This window comes from Apteryx mantelli, chromosome Z, assembly GCF_036417845.1.
Source record: "Apteryx mantelli isolate bAptMan1 chromosome Z, bAptMan1.hap1, whole genome shotgun sequence".
NCBI classification, from domain to species: domain Eukaryota; kingdom Metazoa; phylum Chordata; class Aves; order Apterygiformes; family Apterygidae; genus Apteryx; species Apteryx mantelli.
The window spans coordinates 43,406,917-43,432,024 of record NC_090020.1 but is presented as its reverse complement, the minus strand read 5'-3'; the positions used below and the strand labels follow the sequence as shown (position 1 = coordinate 43,432,024).

The 25,108-nt window shown below is 37.8% G+C and overlaps 1 protein-coding gene across 2 annotated transcripts in view; it reads left to right on the top strand.

Moving 5' to 3' along the window:
* Positions 1 to 25,108, top strand: part of LVRN (laeverin) — a 42,216-nt gene that overhangs the window by 1,041 nt on the left and 16,067 nt on the right. For both annotated transcript variants that reach the window (XM_067316689.1, XM_067316687.1), the window contains exons 2-14: positions 7,124 to 7,266; positions 8,454 to 8,593; positions 10,049 to 10,175; positions 10,472 to 10,626; positions 12,077 to 12,190; positions 15,061 to 15,204; positions 15,545 to 15,610; positions 15,736 to 15,801; positions 16,870 to 17,039; positions 18,458 to 18,534; positions 21,573 to 21,712; positions 23,020 to 23,075; positions 24,485 to 24,638. In XM_067316689.1, the coding sequence (XP_067172790.1) occupies positions 7,124 to 7,266; positions 8,454 to 8,593; positions 10,049 to 10,175; positions 10,472 to 10,626; positions 12,077 to 12,190; positions 15,061 to 15,204; positions 15,545 to 15,610; positions 15,736 to 15,801; positions 16,870 to 17,039; positions 18,458 to 18,534; positions 21,573 to 21,712; positions 23,020 to 23,075; positions 24,485 to 24,638 (1,552 nt within the window). The remainder of the gene's footprint in view (positions 1 to 7,123; positions 7,267 to 8,453; positions 8,594 to 10,048; positions 10,176 to 10,471; positions 10,627 to 12,076; positions 12,191 to 15,060; positions 15,205 to 15,544; positions 15,611 to 15,735; positions 15,802 to 16,869; positions 17,040 to 18,457; positions 18,535 to 21,572; positions 21,713 to 23,019; positions 23,076 to 24,484; positions 24,639 to 25,108) is intronic.

The following is a 25,108-nucleotide window of genomic DNA, read 5'->3' as shown; positions in this document are numbered from 1 at the left end:
CCAAGCTATTGTCCACTTCTCCAGAAGGCACCAAGGAGTTGGCCCTGGCTTTCCTGTGGGAGCTTGCGTGGCCGCCAAGATCAGCTTGGGGTGGTCTGCAGAAACCAAGCTGGGACTCTGGTCGCAGGGGCTGGGGAGGCTGCTTCTTAGAGAAGGGCAAAACGCATGGCATGTGCCGTATTTAGACTCTTCTGACCAAAGACCTGAGGTTCTTCCCAACTTCATGTTTCAGGTCCATCTTAATTCATGTCTTGCAGAATGTCTGTGCTCAAATTTAAGGTGAAATAAAAACTCTTTGGGTTTCACCCAAAACTCTGTAAAAGCAAGTCCACTGAACTCCCAGGTCTGCTGACCCTTTCTGTTTTTCCCCATTGCCTCCCTGCTGTGCTGTGCTGGTTTCCTACTCTGTCGCCTATCTCTAGGTTGGCTCTGATGGCTCCCTTCACCATTCTTGCCTTTCCCCCCCCCCTTCAGTAACCATCCCTTAAAGCAGCTGTCCTACCTTTTTCCCTAGCCCCTCATCAGGGCTTTTCCTTGTTTTACCCCAGGGGCTTTCTTGGAGTCTGTCAGATTGGGTCTCCTTTTGGCAAACCACACAAGGCTTATGGGAAAGGTAAGGGTCTATCTTAATTGGTCAAGCAAAGTTTCTGAGATAACGTCAACTCTCTCTTTCTTGCCTTCTACTGATGATGAGGGACTGGACAATACTGACATCCAGTTCCTGGGAGCTGCGCTCCAGTTCAGTCTTATTTCTGAGCTTGTATGTTCCTGTGTAGAAATGTCAGCTGTGTACCTCCGTCTGTGAGGAATTAATCTAGAGTTCAGGATTTGGGCAGTGTGCTTGGGCATGATTTCTGAGACACTGAATGTATGCTTTGCAGCTGTACGCTGGAACAGGACGGGTTGTGGCTTTAGAGAGCCGGAGTTCCTAGGTGCTCTCCCTCTGCGCATAAAGTTGTTTGGATGTCATCACTGAGTATGTCTGTGTTTAAGTAACATGATTTCCTTAATGAGTGCTGCTCTGATGCTTTGTGTATTTGGAACTGTGAAAGTAGTATTGGCACAGTGTGAGTTTATCAAGCAGTCAACCGCTTAAAAGTTGTCAGCCTCAAAATAATGCCTTTTTTTTTTTTTTTAAACTGGGAATCTTCTCAGTGTGAATTTCATCCTAAATTTCTGGATGTGAAACTTGCTAAAGAAAAGTGAAACTTGACACCATGATCTTAATAGTTCATGTTGAAGACAAATTTCTCAAGATAAAAGAGTTTAAAGTAGAGGCAGATAAATGGCTTATTTAAAGTTATTTCATGTTTAATAATTAAAGATGTAGTGAATTGCTGAGGGTCACACAGTGAGTCAGAAGGAGTACTAGAGTTAAAACTCAGGAGTTCTTGTTTCCCGGCCAACAGGTAATATTCAGTTACCCTCAAGATCCAGGTATACCTGCCCCTACAGGAGTAATACTAATAAGAAACCCTGAAATAAAGCTAACTTCTTTTTATGGAAACAGAAGAGGATTGTGTGATTATTCCATAACAATGAGTAGGCTTTTCAGCTGCCAGCTCTTATGTAAATTTTCACTGATACCATTGTCTTCCACATCTGGGAAATTTAACTTAGGCAGACTTTTTTTTTTTTTTTAGGGAAAGGAGATAAGTCGATTAGCTTGACAGAAAAATACCATATAGTTCTAAGTTATTTCATAAAATATATTCTGTTTTTCTTTAGTTTTTATTTTGTCATTCACAGGAATATTTATCCAACTTTTGAGTTTAAGGAAAAGATAGAATGCTTTGCTTAATTTATATTAAAAAATAATATTCTAAATAAGTAAGAATGCAACAAGCATTTAATTATTTAATGCTGCATCAGATTACTTTCTGATACCATATTAATTCATCCAAATTCTACATAAGAAACACTGAATTAGACTGAAACACGCTGTAAAAAATTCAAAGGATCTAAAAAATGCTATTGTCAGCTTTGCTGACACAGTAGAAAACAGGAAGAAATGTTTTAAAATCATTAAAATAATGTGCATAGTTCAATTTTGAAGTGTTTAAAGGATTTATGGCAATTGTGCTGTTTTAATCTTAACTTGTCATGAAGCACTAATGAAATGTGAGATTGCTGTCTGGTTAAAGAGATGCCAGTAGTGTTCAGACACTGGAATAAATCAAAGGAGATCCACTGATTGCAGAATAACATTGTTTTGGTTACTTGTTCCTGCTTGCATTCCTGATATTCTTAAATGGATTTTACATATCTTTTCTGCTTTAAAAAGTCTTTCTCTGAATCCAGAGCCTGCAGGAGTATCTTGTTATTTTTTTCCTTTACTAAGGATGAAGTTGTCATTATACCATAGCAGTTTCCTAATCTGCTGGGGACCATTACGCTGAAGAGGTTTTGCCCTCCTTTTTCAGAGAAGGTGCATTTTGAGGTTTAGCTTTTGTAAGCTCTAACAAGCTGTTAATGATGTAAAAAGTTGAATCCTGATGGAGGATCTAATAGGTCGGGAGCTATGTAGAAGCATTCAGTGTCTTTCAGCTCGGGGCTGTCCGTGCAAACAAAGCCTATTACAATGCTGGCAGGAAGCCGCTGCCCCCCGAAAGACTGTTCCGTCGCTTTTCCGAAGTGACTTTCACCTGGCCCCAGCAGACCTTTTGGGATCTGATTCCTGTCTGGGCTTCTGACTTCTCTAGTCCGCTGTAAGACCAATCAAGTCTGTAACTTAAACCACCAGCTGTAACAATGTGCCATTTATCTACAGTCAAACAGATTGTTGTACTTCTTGTATGTGCTAGAAATTGTAGTGGCTTTTATAATTTGCGCTTGTGAAACTACTGGAGACCTCTGATTACAGGGGCGTTTAAGCACTGGATGGCAAGCTTTCGGGAGACAGCTGGATCCTAAAGAAAAGTGAAGCCCCTGAAACATTTGTTGGGTCTGGGCTTTGGTACCTACATTTTTCTTGGTCAGATGTCCACGTTGCCCTCGGCAGATTTGCAGAATTAGCTGATTGACACACAGTGCTGTTCCCTGTTCTCTCCAAACCAGAGCTGAAGCACACTGGCAAGGTAGTGTGAAAAAGTTTCTTTGTAATGAGAATGCTCTACTGGTTTCAGAAAACAGAACAAATAAAAACCAATACAAAAATTGCTTGTCATCTGTTTGATCATAGGTGACAGTGTGCATTTTTACTGTTGACAATTTGTACTACACACCTGATCAGGTCTTACCCGTCTGGATACCACGCAGGCCATATCTGCAGTGCTCACAGCAGCAGAGGAAGTCGAAAAGGAGGTTACTCCTACTTCCCCAGTACAAAGTATCTGGAAGGCTCCCCTTTTGAAATGGGGAATCTGTGCTGTACTTATAGCTGGGAGAGTTCATGCCAGGATCAGGGTAGGCAGAAAGATGTGGAAACCATCTTTGCCCAGCTTTAGCAGTGCTGGCTTAAATATATGCAGTGCAGGAGGTTTGCTTTAGTGTTGTTCTGCATGCAGACCGTTGTGCTGCTGTGAATGGGCTCATGTACACTACTCCAGGGTTACCAGGGTCCCTGCGGAAAGTACAGTAAAGTGCAGGCTGTATGTCAGTGTTTCAAAATCCTGTGAGAATTTTGCCTAGTACCTGTTCTGCACATATTGTCCTCCAGGATACCATGCAACTTCTGTACAGATATTTGACTGGATAGGGCTGGTGTTAATAAGCATCCCAAAATGTGATCAAACACAGTATTTAGGCTGACTCTTTTTTTTTTTTTTCCTTCAGTTGCTTACCTACCAAATATTAGAACGACAGAAAATAGGTTTAGAATGACATTGGTACAATTAATTGTGCCTCAGAACAGGGAAGCTTAAATTCTTCTTAACCTTGTTTTCTGTGATTCTGTGGGTAGGACCATCAAAGTCATCTGACAAAAATCGGAGCAAACAACACATCTGATGTTTTCTTGAGTTGCATATTAGTATTGAGCACTGGTCACCTGAAAGAAGGACTGGTTGTGGGAGACAGCCACTGCATACAACCTGCAATATTCTGCTCACCGTAAAACTCTCTTTGAACAACTTTATGGTTTATTTTATGGATTTAATTCTGATATGGTTTTTAATGTGGAACAATGCAGCTGTAAAAGGTATTAGCACAAAAGTGTTACACTATGACTGTTACAAATAACATTGTTTTAATGAGAAGGGCATTTTTAGAAGAATAACCTTTTTGCATCAACATAAAACATTTCTTCTACAGTGATGTTTTTTATCAGGTGAAATAATGTCCACTAGTTATGTACTATACATGAAACTCTCTTAATTTTTCCTTGTTATTTAGACACCAAATGTATTGTATTTATTTTACTTGGAGGCGGAAGAGGCGGTGGCATATTTATAAAAATTATTTAAAAAAAGAAAATGAATCAGTGCACAAAACTGCAGGAGTAAGGGAGGAACTTATCTGCTGCTTAGGCAATGTTAGGCTTTTTTGAAAATAAAATTCCGTCTGGGTAATTTGTTTTGCGATAAAGTTGCAATGTGGAATAAAGTTTGCTGGTGATTCAGTTCATGCTAATATCTCCACCTTTTCTAAAAACAAGCAAAAAAACCCCAACAGTGACTCATTCTGACAAATGATGTGAGGTAGTGTTTCTGAAATAACTTATTTGTGTAACATGCATGAAACGTTTTCATTTTTCTTCTTACTTGGAGACCCACTGAAAAATCACTTTTTAATACTTCCTCATATTTCTTCTTTTACGATCATGCTTTGGCCCCATAGATATTATTTTGTGCTCTTGAACAAGAATTCTTGTGGGCAGTAGGCCAAATTCACTCTGTGGCTGCATTAGTTTCTGCTAGCAAAGAGCCTCCAGAGACTGTAACTCCACTGGTGCTGGGAAATTTGCAGGAGCGAGGTTGTTCAGCGTTTCCTATGACCAAACTGTAACTGAATGCGCAGTTGCGTGCACAAAAGCCTTGCTGCCTGGGAAGACGGTGAAGCTAGAATAGGAGTATTTTCAGTGACTGATTCCTCAATGAAGTGGCCTGTTGCTTTTGCTGCTCCTGTGTAACCCCTGGCAGAGATTTAAGTTGTCCTCTGTCATGAACAACGTAAAGGAGGGCAGGAGGTGATACTCAGGTCTCAGGTGAAGCTTTTAGCTGCTTCAGTAAGGAAGCTGATGGCTGGCACAGCATGTACAGGACTCTGCAGTGAATCAGGTCCTTAAAGAATATTTCTATATTAATAGGCAAGAAGTCAGAGACCTTGTGCTGCTCTCCCTTGAGCTAATCCTCACTTCAGAACAGACATCATGGTCCTGATAGTCACTGTGCATCAGAGTGTGTTCAACATGGAGTCTTTAAATGTCATAAATTGTATTATGGTACGGTGTCAAGCTATGTCTGTTAAATGCAAGGTGTACCTTGTTTTGAGACTGTGATACTCTTGCACACTAGTCCTGTTGACATTGCTGATGGCTTAGAGCTGAATTAATGAGGAAGGCATAGCGTAGATGGGCTGCAGATGTTTTCATCATGGTTTCCTAACTGTGTTGGTTAGATTTGCTCTGAGCAGGGTTAGGTAACACAGCGGTTAAAAAGGCAGCGGCCATGCATCTGTCAAAGTGCAAGGTACTGACCTTCATGAGGGCTGACCTTGGGAATTGGGTGGAAACATTGCTAAGTTTTGTTCATGGAAGCAGCAAGCTAATGGCTCTGTTCTTTGGGTCTAATTCCAGACAGTGCAGTATATCTTCTGTGAAATGATGTAAATATAAATGGAGAGCTAAACTATTAATTTCAGGTATTGAAAAAAGGGCATCTTAAAACATGCACCAGTAGGTCACAGACATTGTTTTGATGGGCCCCGTGCTCAGCGCTACAGATCTGACAGCAGATGCAGTCATGCTGTGCATGCAGTGTAGATCTGACTCATTGCTTACTGCATAGGTATTGATACTTGTTCTCATGGCCTCTGGCTTGGCTGTGATGGCTCTGTGCTAAGCCTAAGCCTGTGTGAACCTAATGTATCAAATATACTATTAGGGGATACCACAACCACAGCTGAAAAATATTAACAGTGTAATGGCATTAAGGTTGATGAAAAAAGAGGATCATGCCATTCATGCAAGCCACAGCTGCTGGAAACTCCCTTAACTTATCTGACTTATTTTGAAGTCTTCTAAACATTGTGGAAAGTTTGATAATCTTAAGTTATATGGTTGCATGCCTTTTTCTTCTTTCAGCATGTTCACTTTGTTGTTCACTTCATTCAGATACACGTAAAAGTCTGTTTCCTATGGAGTTTTCAATGCTTTAAGTGGCCTGTGGCCTGCAGGTATGGGGCTTGAACAGTTACAGTAGAATTTCTCAAATTCCCAGAAAGATGCCTCAATGTGAACAGTCTAGAATTTTTGTTTTTGAACTTTGGCCACTGGATTTAGTGATTTATCTCTTGATTCCAACCACTGTGTCACAAAGATCTGCCCCAAGCAAGGCAAAGCTCCGCAGTGTAAGGCAGCGAAGGGTACTCTGCACTCTGGCACTGCTTTCACTGGGGTTTTTCTCTGTGGTTTGGATGGAAGGAGGTGTATGCATGTTTATGCACATGCAAGCACATGTATGCATGGTTGGCTAACAGATATTATGCTTACAGTCTTTTAATAAAATGTATTGGTAAAATAAGAGAGCCTGCGTTAGAGAGATGAGCAGCTGTACAGAGAAGAGATTTTAATTATGTAATGAAAGTTGGTCATTGTATCACTTTTTGAGCATTTGTCTCCTCTGTACAAAACTTTAATCAGTGTAGTCTTAGTAACCAAACTAGAAAAGTTCAAATAATCAAAATATGATATCCGGAAAAGCCTGTTAAGGGGGAAAAAACATAACTCATTTGAAAAAAGAACACAAAAAAACCTCACCCCTACTTTCCTTTAGAAGCCTCCAAACTGAGCTGTCTGATGGGGAGGGGATTTAATCATGACTTTAAATAATCAAATCTTTTCCAAATCTGCATATTTTGGGGGTTTTTTTCTTTCTTTTTTCTTATTTGGCATTTTTGTGCACTCTGTGTCGATTTTGATCAGCTGTAACATGCTGAATTAATCTTATTTGTGTTTTTGATATAGTATGCTGATTGCATCCCAACTGGAACCAACATATGCCAGGACAGTTTATCCATGCTTTGATGAACCGGCCATGAAGGCCACATTTAATATCAGAATTGTCCATGACCCAAGCTATGTGGCTCTTTCCAACATGCCTGCTATTGGTAAGTAAACAACAAGTAGACGTCTGTGATTCCCCCCCTGCCCCCCCCCCCAAATACCTTAAAAAAGGGTGTAATTTATCTGAATAAAGAATAACTTTATCATTCAATGCAACAACATTCTGTTGTCCGTGGGCTAATGCTTTGAAAATGCACAGAAAATCTGTGCCTATAAATTAAAAATTCTCAGACGGATTTTCTTAATTAATGCCTTTGGCAATAATTCAAGACTCTTCCCAATTGAGATGTGCTCTTGTCTGGTAGCTGGGAGTTGGATGCGGTTTGATTCTTAACATTTACTGCACAGCCAGTGTATCTTACTGCATGACCTCTCCTCAAAACAAAATGGCAGCTCCAGAAGTTTGTGGAAAACCTAGAATTGTGGTATTAAAGGATTGTTTTCATTTTATGTAGATTTTAAGATGTATGTACATCATATGAAAAAGTCTACCAGGCAAAGAGACTATTGTCTCTTGTATATGTATGCAATAAGAATTACATGTAATTCTGTGGCAGTGCCCCTCCTGTCCCTTGCTGGGCTTCGTGTGGAGTGCAGGCTCAGATTCCAAACAAATTCCCTAAATTAGTATTCCTACAGGAAGCTGTGGAATCTCTTGCCTGCTTCTTAATGGATCTTTTCTTTAATTTGTTGCCATGAATCTTTATTTTTCACCTAAATAATTTTCAGCAATAAAAAGGAAGGTTTGTGAGATTTGCATAGAAGTTAAATAACTTAGGAATTGTAATAGATGGGATCTCTGCAACAATAGCTTGGAAGCTTTTTTTCTTTTTTTTTTTTTTGGTAAGTCTTAGGCACACATAACTTGTATTTGAATTATAATCGATCATGTGTATTATATGCAGCATAGGATAAATTGTTCACAGTTTGGCCACATCCTAAAACTGATGCAGTTTGATATGCTCTAGAGGCTTGAGTTAAGAAGCTCAAGAGTGGATTTTTGGTGTTTGCCTGAAAGGTCACAACTCTGATAACAGGGTAGTAGTACAGAGACTGGCTGCTTACTGGCAGCTTGCCTGCTGCCAGAAGCCTATGAAGTTAGTGCAGATCTACAGTGTATCAGAGAGGTGTTAAAAAAAAAAAAAAAAAAATGCAGGAAACAAAATTTCTTGTTTGTTATGCAAGAGAAGAGTCATGGTTTGAATGTTTCTTTGATACTTTTTTTTCTTAGATGTTTCTGAAATTAAGGATGAAAATGGAAGCCTGTGGGCCATTACCACGTTCAATACTTCACTGAAAATGTCAACTTACATAACTGCTTTTGTGATTTGTGATTTTGATTATGTCACCAGAACTGAGCGGGGAAATGAGGTAAATATGGGGCTGCATAACACATTACACAGTTTACAACAGGAATTAGCTCTGTGCTGCATCATGTGCTTTAGAAGATATCACAGATATTAACTGTGCTTTCCATTCCAAAAGTATTTGCTTATGTGGCAAAACTGCTAACATTTATCCTAGAAATATTTCTACAGAAAGTTTTCTTGTATAATAATTAGCATATTATCTTGTCTTGATCATTTCATAGGTGTATTCTGATAAGATTCTACAAGCACATATTGTGTGTATATGTTAAAACTTTAGGGGGTGGTTACTCTGCATGCGGTACTGGGTCTGGATCTTCATATATTGTTAGCTGTTTTAATCAAAAAAGTATCCATTTCTGCTGCTGTGACAACTCACTGAAGTTCAGTGTCTGGTAATGACCTCAGCAGAAGCAATGCTGTGCTCCAAGCCTTTTATGTACTTGTTTTTCTGCAATGGGCACAATTTTTTAGCATTCAAAATAACTGTTTTCTGTATAAAGAAGCTTCAAACAGAGAGTATTCAGTTTTCCTGTTATACTAGAATTGCCAAAGCTTCTTGAGAGAAGCTGTAAAAAAAATACTATAATGGCATTAGTTGTTTTGTTTACCTCCTTTTGTTGAAAGCCAACAGATCAGGTATGTTAGCTCTATGGTTACTTCACTGTCATCCTCCTAGGGAAAGGCAGGACAAGGTGAGAGGACAGTGCAGAGGTGCGGTAGGAAGCCCAGTATTACCTCCTTTATAAAGGTGGAGCTTGGACTTGTATGTCCTACCTGCTGTCCCCTGTATGAAACAAGTTGATGCTCACAGCTCTGCTTGTGGTACCACCTTCTTGGACTGACAAGTACTGATAGGAGTCAGTAAGGCAAAACATGGGCACAGGAAGCTTTGCTTGCTGCTACTGTCTCCCTTACTTAAAGGTAGAGGTGGCTTCTGCTTAGAGGGGCCTCTCTCTCTAGCAGCAGCTAGAGAAGAGTTCTCTATTTCAGGTTATGAGAAAGTCCAAGTGGAGGGATTTGGCTGTTTGAACAGCAAATGCTCTGTAAACATCCATTTCTCTCTCTTCAGGGACCCAGTGGTGGGCTGAAGGAAGATTTGTCCCCCAGGCTCACTGGCTGGAATACACTGGCTTAAGATGTGTGCATTTAAATATTTTCATGGCATTTCCTATTTAATAAAAGAATACTTGGGAATCCATTTGCTCCAGCAATGTATATTTGTATTCAACTCTTGGCTCTTTTGAAGTGCCAGAAGTCTCCTAGATTTTAGTGGGTTTAGGCTCTGATCCATATTTTGTTAGGTCAAGCACTACTTGGGTTGGGTTTTTGATGAAAAGCTTTATTGCATGATCTAGTGTGGACAGACAGTGTTTTCAAACAATGTTTCACAGAAGAGGAGCAAAGAAAAGGAAAATATGAGGGTTGTCTAAAATAATACTTCCTTGTTTTATTGCAGATACGTATTTGGGCTCGGAAAGAGGCAGTTAAAAATGGGTATGTTGACTATGCTTTAAATATCACAGGCCCAATATTTTCATACCTGGAAGACTTGCTTAATATCAGCTACCCTTTGCCAAAGACAGGTGAGATTACTTTTTTTTTTTTTAATGGACCGGAAGTGGCTGCTGATGAAACACCATTCACAGAAATAGTGGGTCCTCTTGCAATATTCTTTTTATAGCATACCACATCCATGGAATAAAACTCTTAACCTTTAATTTACTGATTTCTCCTTTCTGCACCATGAAAATTACCATGATATAGCAAAGAACCACTAAAAACGTAGTATCTTTTAATTGCACACTAATATTTGTGAGTATTTTATTTCTGAAAATTTTAAAGTGTTTTTTTTTTCCTCTCTCTGTTTGAATCAATTTAGATCTGGTTGCACTACCTGATTTTGAAGCAGGTGCTATGGAAAACTGGGGACTAATGACTTTCAAAGAAACGTCATTGTTGTACTTCCCAAGTGATAAATTCACAGGCAGAAAGGCTGTGATTGCTGTAATTGTGTCACATGAGATAGGACACCAGGCATGTGGTAAACAATTTGGTACACTTACTTGTCTATGAAGTTATTTCCTTCCAGTTGCTGATGATGTGAAGTCATTGACTAATAGGAGAAAAATAGTGACTTGACTGTAAGGGGTGTGTGAAAAAATCAGTGGCAAATAGAGAAAGAACTATTAAAACATTAACAAAATCCATATCCATGGAGCACTAGGAGGTTGAAAGACTTGAACGTTCAATTGTACGTAAATTCAGTTGATAAATCAATGTCAAAAGCAAGTTCTTTCAGATTATGGACTGCATAATGACAGCACAGCGCTCACTGATATGTACAAAACTTAATGAACCACTTTTTTTTTTTTTAAACACCCAAATGCCATACTAGAAAAAAATGTAGGGATGATATAGTACTCTCTGTATATTCTATACTTAGTACCTCAGTGGGGGAATGGGTGGACTTCATTAGTGGGAATACACATACATATTGCAAGAGGTATTTGTTTTTCCAAAAGAAACAACTTATGGTATTATAGAATAAATGCAAAATAAAAACATTTTACAATGTAGCTGGAACTTTGCACAGTTTTCATAGAGATTTTCAAAATATTTTTTATTGGGTTTGGAATGATAATGCAGTTTCACTTTTTTATTGACTATGTTTACTTTATTGTTGTTTGCCAGAAGAAAGTAGTTAGTCAACAAAGTTAGCAAAAGAGTTTAACTTGGCTTGTGCACGTTTATGCCCTCCTGACAAGGTCTGTAACTTTTCAGACCTTCAGATGAGCAGAGTGTTTTTATTGCAGGCAAATAAAATAATGTCAGTACTTTTAATTAAACTTTATTTTAAAACATAGTTATAGGCCAAGATTTTAAGAATTAACAAATAAAACACAAATCCTCAAATGACTGTTTTTTTGTTAAATATAGACTGCCAAATATGAGTACGTAGCAGCTGTTGTGGAAGTTTTATTGCTCACAGGATATGGAATTGCTGATTTTGGAAATGGTTATTTCCCCAGTTGTGTTTATCATCCACTTGACAATTTTCTTTTGTTAAGAACAAGGAAAAACAAAAATTATTTCATTTAAGAGTGGCTCTTTGGAAAAATGTTTTTGTAATGGTTTGATAAATGCTATATTTTTAATCGTAGCCTGATTAGATTTTCTGGTTCTATAGATTTTATTGGGAAATACCTCCAATTAAATAGAATAAAAGATTGATATAAATCACTGATGTGCTCATGGTATGAAGTTTTAGATGAAGCAATTAAAAAAAGTTGCTGACCTGAACATCTGACTTTTTCCATGATGCATCTCTGTCCTACTGAATTTCTACTAACTGAAGAAACGTGCAGCATTTTATCCAGTTGACGTGCACATTAGAGTCTCCTGGGCATAGATATTTCTATATTCTACAAGAATAAAAAGAGCAGCTCAGAGAGATGTTGAGACATTTTTTTTCTTTCTATTTAAGTGGTTTGGAAATCTGGTTACTATGAACTGGTGGAATGATCTGTGGCTTAATGAGGGACTGGCATCTTACTTTGAATACCTGGGAGCTACCTTTGTTGAACCCAAGCTTTCACTGGTAAGTGCTAAAGCTGAATTGTTCCAGCACATAGGGAGAAAAGGAAGATGCAAGAGATGGAATTTAATTAAGCCATGGCATTAGTAACTTAACTCCCCTGGGAACTATCGGCAGGTCTTGATTCTTTCCTGAAGGTTTTCTATCTGCTGGGGACTGTGAGCAAACACAGCTCTTCTACAGTCAGCACAGAGGATGGCTGGACGACTGTGATTCTGCAGTGACAAGGAGCTAAAGAACTGGGGTTGTCATTTTACTCCAGATCTGTCCTTACCAAACCCCTCTTCCCCCCACCCCCACCCCCTCCTGGATTCTGTAGCAGATGGTTTCCCTCTGCCTGTTTCCAAGCCCTGTTTATGAGAGAACCGGACACACCGTATCTCATGTACCTATGTATTTCTCCTTTCTGTGTTAGGTGAGAGAATTCTGCATGCTGCCTGGGTCCTGGTTGCTTAACTTTTGAATACAATTCAGTCAAGTCTACATCTGTTTTCTCTACCTGCAATAAAGATTCCACATCTGATAAGCTGGATGTGAAAGGTTTATGTGTGTTTTTGGAAAGTTTCATTTGTTTTCTGTTAAAGTATCCTTTATTCTAAGTTGTTATGCCTAGATTCAGCAAGTCAGAGGTCCTCCTGTGTGTCTGAACCTAGTGTTTTCTATTGGTTAGGTACTTCTGAAAGCCTGGTGCCAACCGGCAAGAACTTGGCTGAAAGTTAGGACATAAGGAATAGTCCTTGTTCTGCTGATGTCTTTAATAACCAGAAAGACACCATTTAGTCTTAGACTTGTTTGGACTTGGGTCATCACCTGCGGTCAAAGACAGAAGCAAAGGAAAGTAACTTTCATCCTCACAGACTTCTTACAGTAAATTGCTGGGTGACTGGACTCAAGAGATGTGCCCACTTCTTAGCTTCCCCACCCTGTAATATAGTTGTACTGTAAAAGCTGACATTCTTTGTCAAATCTACCTCCATACAATCCTACTGAAGTTGCTATAAATAGTTTTGGTTTGACTGAGATGTGTATGTGGCCCAGTGACTGGGAGTTGAGTAATATGTACTTGGTTCTTTGCTCTGACATAACTATTATAAGACTATTAATAAATTTTTCAGTCAAAATGCAAGTAAACTTACAGAAAGATCTTCTCTTTGATATTGAAAAACAAAATCTACTGATCAGCGAAAGCACAACTAGATAAAAGAATTCTCCACTGTAGGATTTTCTTAATTGTGCCTTATATGAACAAAATAAAACAGCTATGGTTTAGTCTTTGAAGATATTTTAGAGGCTTTACGTATTGGGAGAAACTAAATTCTCTAAATGTAGAGAATGTTGCCTTTTACCTTATAGTTCTTGTGTGATAAGTCCCTGGACAGATCGGTTTACTGTGCTCATGTTTCCATGTTCTCACAATGGGTTTACAGTCTTGATTTCTGTATGTTGCTCTCAAAACTCTAATCAACTGTACTAAACCCCGAAACTCCTGCTGTTTTTAAAATCTAAACTATGATAGCCTAGAAGCAAAACCAGAAAAACTGAAAACCATCTCCTGGTTGCTCAGTTAGTGATCAATCCAGTCTGGTTTTTATCTGGCTCAGATGAAAGACCATTCATCACTTGCCTTCTCTAATTCACCAAAGTACTTAATTGCATGCTTAATTGGAAACTAATACAGGCATGTCCAACAGATTTTGTCAGGAGGATTTTTAAGTCATGGGATATGCTAATCTCTTTCTTTGGACTTCAACAACAGGTCACTTTATTCTCTGTGAAGCAGCATTGTAATATCATTGCAAAGTATAAAGGCTACCAAGTTTTAAGCTGGTAATAAGTATTTATCTCCTTTTTAATTTTGATCTTCGATATTTAGAAGGGCAGGCTTCTAAATAAAATGGTTTCTGTTTTATTTATTTGCGTAAAGAAAAATTTAATGCAGGGCACTAATTCCATTTGATAAATGGAATGTGATTTGCCTTGGAAATCCAGAATAAATTACACAGGTGTAAGAACACAGGGTTTTCTTGTGCAGGTTTTTGGGCCACACATAATTACAAAGTGAATCTGGAAAATTACAAAACCTGCTCTGAAATTTATTGGCTTTTTACAAAAGAGAAAAATGGTCAAACAAATTTCATCCTATTTATTAAAAGCTGTGTTCTTCCCTTTGACAAATCCAAGTGCTCAAACTGGCCTGGAGCATTTTAAAAGTTTAAGTTCTTTCTTTACCTACCTAATTATGTCATTTGCCTTTCAGTCTTAGGAAAGATGCTCAGCTGGTAGAAACTGTAGCATCATTTGCAAAAAAGAGAGCTTCACTGATTGACAGCAAGGGAGCAGTTTTTCCTCGTAGTTATTCCTTGGTGACATCAGAAATGCTGCATAGTGCAACTGTTAACTCTTAGTGTACTCAGTAGTATAGTCTTCAGATTGTTTTTTCAGGATTGCAGCAGGAGCAATGCAGAACCTGGGTGGAAGATGCTGCCAGATTAGCAAGATATAGATGTAAACCAGATATAAACTTTCTTTTTTGTGTGTGTGTGTGATTTGCTATAATACAACTGACTTTTGTTTTTCCTTGAGGATTACAGTGTAACTACCTTTAGCAGGCACAAGCCCACAGTCATCTTGGATGTAGAACTTTCGCTGCCCTAAGTAGCATGGAAATGCCCCATGTTGCATCTGGAAAATGTTACGTTTGGGTGTGGGGTCAGTTTTACTTTTTGTGAAAGTTAGGGGAGAAAAAGACTGTTGCTTGTTTATTGACAGGCTATTTCTATTAATACTAATTCCATAAGCCAGATTCTGTGCCTGAAAATAAATATTTTCTTTATAGCTCACAATGCACTTAGATTTCTGTCTTCCACTTTCAGGATAAAATCTTTTATGATCATGTTGTACAATCCGTCTTAAGAGAGGACAATGAAATAGGAGTTCGATCACTGTCAGTGAGCGAAGACAAGATCAAAGGATCATTTTTCTTAATTTCTCTATTTGACAGCATCACATATAACAAGGTGGGAAAAAATAAAATTCTTCCCTTTTCTTGTATATTCTAAGCTAATATGATGCAAAGTAGGCTTGAGCGGAACAGTGAATATAACAATATCTTGTTATATTACAGTGGTTTTTGTATTTTTTTTGTTGTTCAAAATTTGTTTCTACAGCTCATACAGATATATTGAATGTTGCAAATCTATTTGCCTACAAAAGAAAGGATGAATAAATTTGTAACCTCCATAAAATATGAAGTGTAGGAATAGCCAGATACATATCTCTGAAATACAGTTTGAAAAACTATTGCAGTAATAATTGCAATAATTCATACGTTCCTGTAGCTTTTTTTTTGTGCTTCAGGGGGCTTCCATTACCTGGATGCTTTCTAATTTTCTGACTGAAAAGCTGTTTATCAGAGCACTCAATGTAAGTTTGAAAAACTAATGTCTTCATCTTGGTTTATTAGCCTAAAAATAACAGTTGTACAAATTAGTTTCTGCCTTGTTGATGTTTTTCATTGAACCTGCATGAATTCTTCTTTTTCTTTGCAGTCTTATCTGAAAACATTTTCCTTTTCAAATGCTAACCAAGATGATCTGTGGACCCACATACAAATGGTATTCATTTTATCTCTACTATTCTTGCTCTGGTGTTTGGCATAGGCCAAATTTGGGGAATATACTGTTTGTAGAAAATTGAATTGGGATATGACTGTCCCTAATTCAGTCTTTCCCTTGCATACAATTTCCTTTGATGGCTCTTTTGGCAAAGATCTTCACAAATGTTTATTTGGCTACTTAACTGCACTTGAGATCAGTGGAATTAAGTAAAAGGAGTAGAAAGATGAGATGGAAAATCAGGGACGGGGTGGAGTTTTGTATTTCATGGATTGCCTCAGCCTGCCTGAAATTGCAGAGCTTTTTTTTTTTTTTTTTTTTTTGAGAGTAAGTTTTGCCACAGCAAAGTGTGGAATACGCAGGGTTTGATGATCAAAGATGCTGATATGTCACAGATTCAACAAAGTCTACACCTGTGGCAGTAGCTCAGCATTTCACCCTTTGCTGGTTTTGGCAGGAATCTGAATAAGAAAACAGGTATTAATAATAGGTTTATTATTTAAAAAAAAAAAAAAAATTCCACCTCACTGTTCCCCTAAAGAAGTCTTTGATTGTGCTGCAAGCTGCCTCAGATTAAGAACAAGAGTGCCACAATTTCAGATGTGCAAGGCTCTGGCATCTTTAAAGCCAACAGAGACAATGCTAATTCACACTGATTGGGACTGCAGCTTAGTATCTCTTTCCATATGTTGCTCCTGTTGAATTTGTTCATTAGGCTTTCGCTTTAAAATCTCTATATTCCAGCAGCTTTATGTGAGTGAAATAAGCAAATTGTCTGTCGTCAGCCGTACAAGGATGCAAGTATATTAAACAAAAAAGAGAAGGGTAAGCAGTGAAGATACAAGAATGAGAAATGTCATCTCAGTTCCCATAAGGGGTTATGCTGTCTCTATAATAGTGTCAATAATGGCCTTTTCACTTTGATTTTGTGCATGAGCCAAAGACCAGCAAATTCCTAAGAAGTTAATTTTTCTCTAATATGTTAGAACAATCCCTACAATGTTGCTGAAGCAGTATCAGTAAGTGCCTGTTTATCACAAATATTTCTAATTCCTGTTTCTCTTGAAGGTTGTAGATGCACAGGATGAAGTTCAGTTGCCAGCATCTGTAAAAAAAATAATGGATTCCTGGACATGCCAAAATGGGTTTCCAGTTTTAACATTAAATCTATCCACTGGCACAATCAGTCAGGAACAATTTCTTAATAAAAAGAATGAAAACAGTACTGATTCTTACAAGTATGTTTAGCTTGTATTTTTATAGTATATTTATATACCCTATTTTTTGCATGAAACTCTTCAGTTAGGACATTATGTTTTGGTGATCTGTGTTCACCCTGCTCCCTGGTTATAAACTGTCAAGTAAAAAAATCCATTTGTGGCTTGGAGTTTGTAAGCTGTTTGTTTTGTGAAAGGGTTGCTTTCCTCTGGAGTGGTGACTCTTTCAGCCACATAATGGCTTTGTAATGACAGACACTGGCCATTAATAAGATGTGGGCCAGGAGTTCTGGCATTTTCTTCGCTCCTCATCCCTCAGTTGTCCAGACTGACCTAGCAGAACCATGTTGCAGCTTTCTGCCAGCACACGTTCCCAATTTCTTCTCCTTGACATAGACAATGGGGTTTCATTGAAGCACTTAAATAAATGACTCGTTTTTCGAAAAGTAATGAGTACGTGACACGCAGCTCTAAATTCCTGACTGTCAGTGAACATTGCTGGAATGAGTGTCTGGTGCTTTTGCAAGCCACACTGCATATTTAGGTGCCTAAAAATGGTGATCAGAGTCACCCATTCTGGAAACTCATGAAGTTTCAGGAAATTTAGCGATTGTTCTGAGTAGTACGATGCACAGGCAGAACCCATGAGATGTATTTCTTGCCTGGCTGAGAACTCAAAGCAGAGCATAGTCCAAAGCAGCTTTTTTCTGGCTATAATTGCTGGTAATATGCACAACCACAAGAGAGATCTGGTGAGAACCACAGAGTTTCCTTTGCTTCCAACCTCGAGGAAATGCAGAGAATTAGTCCATTCAACCTATTTGGTTAGCTCAGATAAGGAATTCCAAGTCACAAATGTTAAGTCCTTTAGCAAGTCCTTTAGCAAGAGGCAATACCATGGAAATTTAAGCAAACCCAGGACATGCATTACAGAATCTTTCATTTCCTTGAACTTGCAGATTTCATAGCTTTCATGTGTTTCTCTGGGAGGTTCACATTTTCTGAAAGGAAATTAAAGTTGTCAAAATCAAGATTGTATTGCCTGCCTGGAGCATTTTTTGGTAGAGACACTTCTGAAAAGGAGCTTTACTTTTTCCAGAAATAGAATGAAGTGTAATAAGTGAGGAGAATAAAATTACTGCCTGGAGAAGGAAAGCAGACCACAAAAATAGTGGTATTCAAAGATCTAATATAGGACAATAGTCTAAATATGGGTGCCTATTGAAATTCATGCCCAAACTTACCCTATCTTCAATGAACCTAAGGGCTGGTCCAGCATAACTACCACCATCTGATGAGGTTTGTGCATCAGAGAAGGAGGATAGATGGAGATTCTTATAAGAACTCATTGCAGTCTAGTTTAGCATCAGTTGAGAGCTTGTTTTTTAAGCATAAGTATTAATTATCTCTCTCCCACCCCCCTGCCCCCCCCCCCAAAGTAACACATGGATTGTTCCTATTTCCTGGATGAGAAATGGATCATCACAACCCCTATTGTGGCTCGATAAAAGCAGCAGTAAGTAATGAATTAGTTCATACATGTTAAAAACAAGCTGATAACAACATGCCTAAACACTTCTATAAACAAGATATATTTGAATTGAATAAGAATAGAGGTAAAACCTTAGTAAGGCAAAGTCCACACTTACCTATTGTGTTAACTTGTGTTACAATATCAATAGATTTTCAAATAAGTTATTGTATTGTTTTTCTTTAAGTTGCAATCAAGCTTTAGAGTATGTTTTTAATAATATTGTAGAATGCACATTCTGAGTAGAGATCTCCACAGTGATTTTGATTTGTCATTTTGTACACAAGTCTAAATTGCAATCTCCTCACATTTCTGTATTATTCTTACTCCAGCAGATCCCATTGACATTAGTGAGAGTTTTTGAATGTATAAAGGGCCTCAGATTTTGGCCATGATACCTCAGAAAATGATCAAGCTCAAGTAATAGATATGAAGACTGAAAAAGATTGAAAACAGCTGTATGAAGTGACCCAACATTGTCACATATGGATATCTGTAAAAACAGAAAAAGCATATTTTCAACACCATATAATTTAATTTGGTTATGCGGTCTTCTCAGAAGAGTAGAATTTTTAAAAAGTTTTAAAGGCTTATAATAAAAAAGTGAGTTTATGGGCATATCCAGTCAAATAAAAATTCATTTCTTTCTCATCTTAGTGCTTTCCAATAAACAACTATATTTTTTTGAGAGAGAAGAATGTAATCATTAGAACTGGCTAATTATTTTTCTTTGGCAAGTTAGTCCTGAACTCCATCAAACTCTGAATCAGTTACAAATAGATGCAGAGACTAATGTGTTTATGGAATGCTTAAGAGCAAAACTCCAATATGTTGTGTGTGTATTCCAACTCTCTGCCCTCTGTTTGCAATGATTAAAAGTTACTTTGCTTATTCTTGAGGCAAGAAGATGGGTGGAGAGGTTATTTCACAGTACATGGACAAGTAGATAACCAGTCAGTGGATGTTTATTCCTCTGAGTGCTTTAGATTTAAAATCAAGTAAACCAGTGATAGATAAGGTGAAAAATTAGAAAACATGGAGGAAAGAAGTGTTAAGCAGTGCTTGCTTGGAAGGAGATGCTGTGAGCTAGTGCTATGTGTTAAGCTTTTATTAATGATTGATAACAATTCAGTTTCCTCAGCCATCGTGTACTTTGAGAGCTAGAGGAGAATGTATGAAAAAAAACATCGTGTTGCATCTGTCTGAAGCAACTACCATAAAGTAGAAATTCAGTCATTAAAACACTTTGCACTTGTATTTGAAAAACGTGTGTTAAACCTATCAAAGATGCTAGACTTCAGTCAAGGAACTTGCATTCAGGTTTAAAGATCTTAAAAAAAAAAAAAAACCCTAATAATTATTCTGATTTTTCATTTCTACTTTTTGCTAAACTAAATGGTTTCCTAAAAGGCTGGAAATGTTGAGAGTATTTTTAAATTGAATTACCATTTGTTCCTGTAAAATTAAAATGACTTCTGGTTGAGAACTTCTATTAATGTTGTCATTCATAGGTGTTCAAAGGTGTTCATGAGAATGGTTGTGGTAAATGAAAATGAGGGATTTGATAAGAAGCAGAGCTTTGTTGAATAGTTGCTGCAGTGGCATAACAATGCATAAAGAGAGAAGATCTCAAAAATGATTTTAGGGTATGTATATTTTTGTTGCGAAGAGCTCTGCAAGAGTTAATTTATCTTGCTTCTGAACAGGGTAAATTAAACTCCAAGCTAGGATGCTGCTAGTAGCCAAGCCAGTCTATTTAAAGCTGCACTGTATCGTGTTAAAAGCCTGCCCTGTTGGTTTAAGGCTTGTCAGGCAATATCTAAGTACTTAGCTTCTGCCTGTATATTTGTGTTGGTCATCAGCAGGAAGAGACTTGGTCCCTGAGTGATACATGTCTTTGCAGTAAAAGCAAAACACTAGGAAAACTGTGCTGTTATGGTAGAGCATGTTTCACTCGGCATGAGGGATGGAGATGGGGAATAATTTGCATCTCGGAGCATATTTTTGCTATTTTAGCTGCATCTACAAGTGCTTTTGATGATTAGCAGAGCATTGTACCCATATGCCATTACACGGAAAGTACTGCTAGTGCTGTAGTCTAGCCACCCGCAGACTTCTTCAACTGTTAAGCTAGTATCTGTCATGTACCACTTTTCTCTCTCGTTTTATTTAGTTTGTGAAAATGACTAAGGCTGAGTCCTGTAGTACCTGCTTAGTCAAAACACACTCAAGTCCCATTCTCCAGCACTGTGTCTAGACTATGCACACTATGTGCATAAATTTTTTATTTTTTTTTGTCTTAGGAGAGTTTAATTTCTTCTTAAATCAGGCTGATAAAACTCAGTTAAAGAAGCATTCAAATACTCTTGTGATGAGGCAGCTTAGAGCCTTCAAAGCTGCATCGGCTCCTTGAGTTGTACCTTTGGCTAGTGGGAGCAGGTAATCAGACACGCAGTCTGGGTAATAACTAGGTGAAATGGGATTGCAGAAGGAGGCCTTTAGTGAGTGATATGACTCACAAGGGCTACAGGATTTATTTACAGCTAAATTTTTTGATTGTTTGTCTCTGTTGCATCAGCTTAGCTATTCTGCTTCCCTAGATCTCCACTAGATTTATGTGGTTACTGATAGGAGGTCAGTTCTTGTGTGAGGTAGAGTTATGTTTTGGAGTAACACTGGAAGCAGCAAGCATGTAGGGGTATTGCTCCTCATGCAGTCTGCTTTTTCCCAGATAACCTTTCTGAACTCTCACAGCTGCCTGCTAGCCAGCTCTTTTGAGTAGGAGCGAGTTGGTTCTTCAGCCTCCCCTTTGCCATCTTCAGGGTGACCTGCGGGAATCAGTTGCTTGTTGAAGTTCTTCCACTGTGCAGAACTTAGAGCTCAAATGTGTCTGGTTTTGGAGGATTCTCTTTGTGTCCAGCCTCCAACTTGTGTCTTAGAGGAGCACTGAACCCAATGTTTATAAATGCGAGAGTGTATCATTTATTTTCTGTGCATTGCTAAACTTTAATGTCACTTTACAGAAATGTTTCCTGAAATGCAAGTATCGGAATCAGAATATGACTGGATCCTGCTAAATGTAAATGTATCTGGATACTATAGAGTTAATTATGATCAATTAAACTTAAAAAGATTAGCACGCTTGCTTGAAATTGATCCAAAGGTAAGATCATGATTGTTTTTTCAAGCTTATAAGCAAACTTCTTTCCATGTATTTCTTCTTGCAATTTTTACCAGTAATCACTTTGATTAAAAAAAACCCTGGAACAATGAGAAGCTTATATATTGCATATAAACAAATAACCCACAACTGCGCCACTAATGTCACTGGCAGCATTCCACAATGGAATAGGAACAGGCCCAAATAGTTTCACATAAACAGTAGGTTGAAAAATAGTTTACATTAGATCACATCCTGTCTTCAAAGTTGTCTTAACAACTCGTGGTTCTTCTAATCTCTTAAATTTGGCTTAAAGAGTTATCAGTATGGATATGTGACTGAGCTTTATCTGCTGTTAGAAGTGAAATATCTTGCTGATTCAACAGGCTATTCATGCAACCTCTAACTTACCATAGCTTGGACTGAAGATGAGAGATACAGAACAGCCTATGTATATGACCTCATATAGAGTTGCACAGTACTTAATGTTGCCTAAATCTAGAGTGTAGCTTAGGTGATAATGTCAGTTTATTGGGTTTGATGCCAAAGATTAGAAGGTTTAAACTTTTGAAGCCTGGGGCGCATGTAATAATAGATCAAGGCAGTCAAGATTACTTCTCTGGAAGGTTTGAACACTATGCCAGTCAGAGCACATAGCTCTGATTAAAGCCTTTTTACAGTGCGTTGGCTTCCTTTCTTCTAAGCTTTTCTTTCACACCAAATCTGAGTCAGCACAAACTTAGGCATGTGCAGTCTTGGGGCGGCGCTTGGGCACTGGTCAGCAGGAGGGTTCACCAGAGCAGTGGCCAAGCCATACTGGCACAGAAGCAGGAAAGAGATGAGAAGGAACCAATGGTTCTTGTGAGGGCACAAGTTCTCAGTATAGTTTCAGCTAAAGTTCTTCCTCAGTCATTTACTTCATGATAGTGTCAGCTTCTGCTTTGGGCTAATTTTAACAATGTACTCTGCATTGAAGCCTCAAAAAGAAAAAAAGCCTGTACCAAAATGTTACAACCAGGATTTTTGTTAGCTACTGTAGAGTTTCCTTATTTTAACATTCATTCTAGCGTGCAAGTAAGAGGGGTTTTGAAGTTTAGTGTTATATAGTTGTATATTTATATATATAAATGCTGATAAAAGCACAGTAACAATTTCAACTTAAGATGCAGTATCCTATTTTATCATGTTTTGTAGAAGATTTTGGCTTAGAAAAGATGTTAGGATCTTTGTCTCGTATTTTTGAAACATAGTAAAGCTTTATTTTAATGATGTGTTTACACCTATTAACACCAAGTAAATGCTTTCTGCAGGCTATTCCCGCTGTTAGCAGGCTCCAGCTGATAGGTGATGTTTTTGCATTAACAGAGTAAGTATGTTTTGGATGTGTCATAAAAAAATTATTAAAATTGCATTCAACATTTCTGTTTCTGCTTCTTTCACTCCTACCCATACATGCCTCTCAAAAACAACAGATGTTCCCTCAAGATGGTGAGGGAGTAAATATTTAATCCATTCTTCTGCCAGTGCTGAGTTGTTTTTTTCAAAATTTGTTCTAACTTTTGTCCATCCCTTAGAAAATATTTCAGATAACGGCACTGTCATGAGTTTTCCAGGGACCATCCTATATTTGTTGTAACAGAAAAAAATTCTTAATGATGATGATGATGAATTTTTCTTTTCTTAATTTCTTTGGGGACATCTCAGCTGTCATGCATCATTCTTAATACCTCCTTCATTTCCCTTGCTAATGGATAACTCAGTCATTCATCTCTTGGCAGAAAAAGGTCACAGAACACTTGTACTGCAGATGTTTTAGTTCTGCAGAAAATCACTACATTAAGATAAGCCAATTCTTTGTTAATTTTCTGAAATCTGAGCAGTTCTTAGAGGAGGCTCATGCTTAGAGGCTGCAGTGCTGAAGGGAGCCAAAGACCCCCAAAGTGTGCCTGTGCCTCCAAAATGTAAAAGTGTCAGGGGCCAGTGATGTGGGAGCTCCAGGAGGAGGTGGCTAAAGCATATTGCCACCCTTCAAAGCCAAGGCAGGGAGCTCTGAGGAGGGAGTCAAAGGTTCCCTTTCAGGCAAACATCCCTTCTCTTAAGAGAGCTCAGACCTAGCATATAATAAGGAATGTAACTCTAATGTAACTGTGCTGTGACATAAGTATACTTGAAGTGTTTGTTCTGAGAGAATGGGGCTTGACTGGCATTTTTGGGGAAGGAATGAATTCCATGTAACTACCATACTGAAGCACAGAAATGCCATGCTGAAATTCTTAAGAATTAAACACTCTTAAGAACACTTAAGAATAGTGTGCATATGAATTAAGTTGTATGTTGTTACAATTATGTTTATTTCATAAAGTAACCTGTAATGAAAATCTGTTGTTCATCAATAAAGACATGTATTATAACTCGAAATAGTGCTTTGTTCCTTCATTTTGTCCTAGTGAGGCTGATGCATGCTGTAAATGTGCTTGGATATAATCCTAAAAACACAACCAGAATACAGTCTGCTTCCTGCCATGCTTCCTGCCAGGAGTGTCCCATTGCTTTGCTTAAGCACTTTGTGCTTTGTATAAATGTTTGGAGAGCTCAACTCCTAAATGAGGCACCATTGTTTTTATATTTATTCTAATTTTCCAACAACCTTGCTAGATTATTCTCCACCCACTATCCTGGCATTTTATTGTCAATTCTGTAAACAAGCAGATATTCATAGTATGTATTAATGTAAATAAGTATGCTCAAATATGAGAGTTTTTTTCCTTCAAATAGGTTTGGATATATTCAGATTGAATCAGCGCTTGAACTAACAAAGTATCTTGCCAGAGAAGATGAAATCTTTATATGGAATATGGTATTAATAAATCTAGTACCAGAGAATTTGGAAAGTACTCTGAAAAACTATGAAGTGTATCCACTTTTAAAGGTATCACCTTTTTTGTTAATTGGTGAAGATTCTAGACCGTTTAAATAAAAAAACCCCAAATGAACGCTTTATAAGGTTCTTGGAAATGTAATGATGCATATGATGGGTCATAATTCCTATAATTACCTTTGGATGATTTTGCCAACTTTTTTTTTTTTTTTTTTTTTTTTTTTGAAATAGGCTATTTATTTGTATGGATTAGTCAATGATAACTGTCATTAAATCCTAAGCTGCTGCTTATTGTAAAGCAGAAATATATTCACATTCTGAATATTAAACTTAGTCTTAGGTTTTGGTAAAACTGAAGATCTGGAAAATACAGCTATCAGTCGTAAATAATCAGTAGTAAGTAATGGGAGTAACACTGATATATATAAAGGGGATACAGTACATGTGATCTAATGTATGTACTGCCTTCCAACTCGTCTTCATGGAGAGAAAGAAAGAACTGGGTTTAACCTGTCATGCTT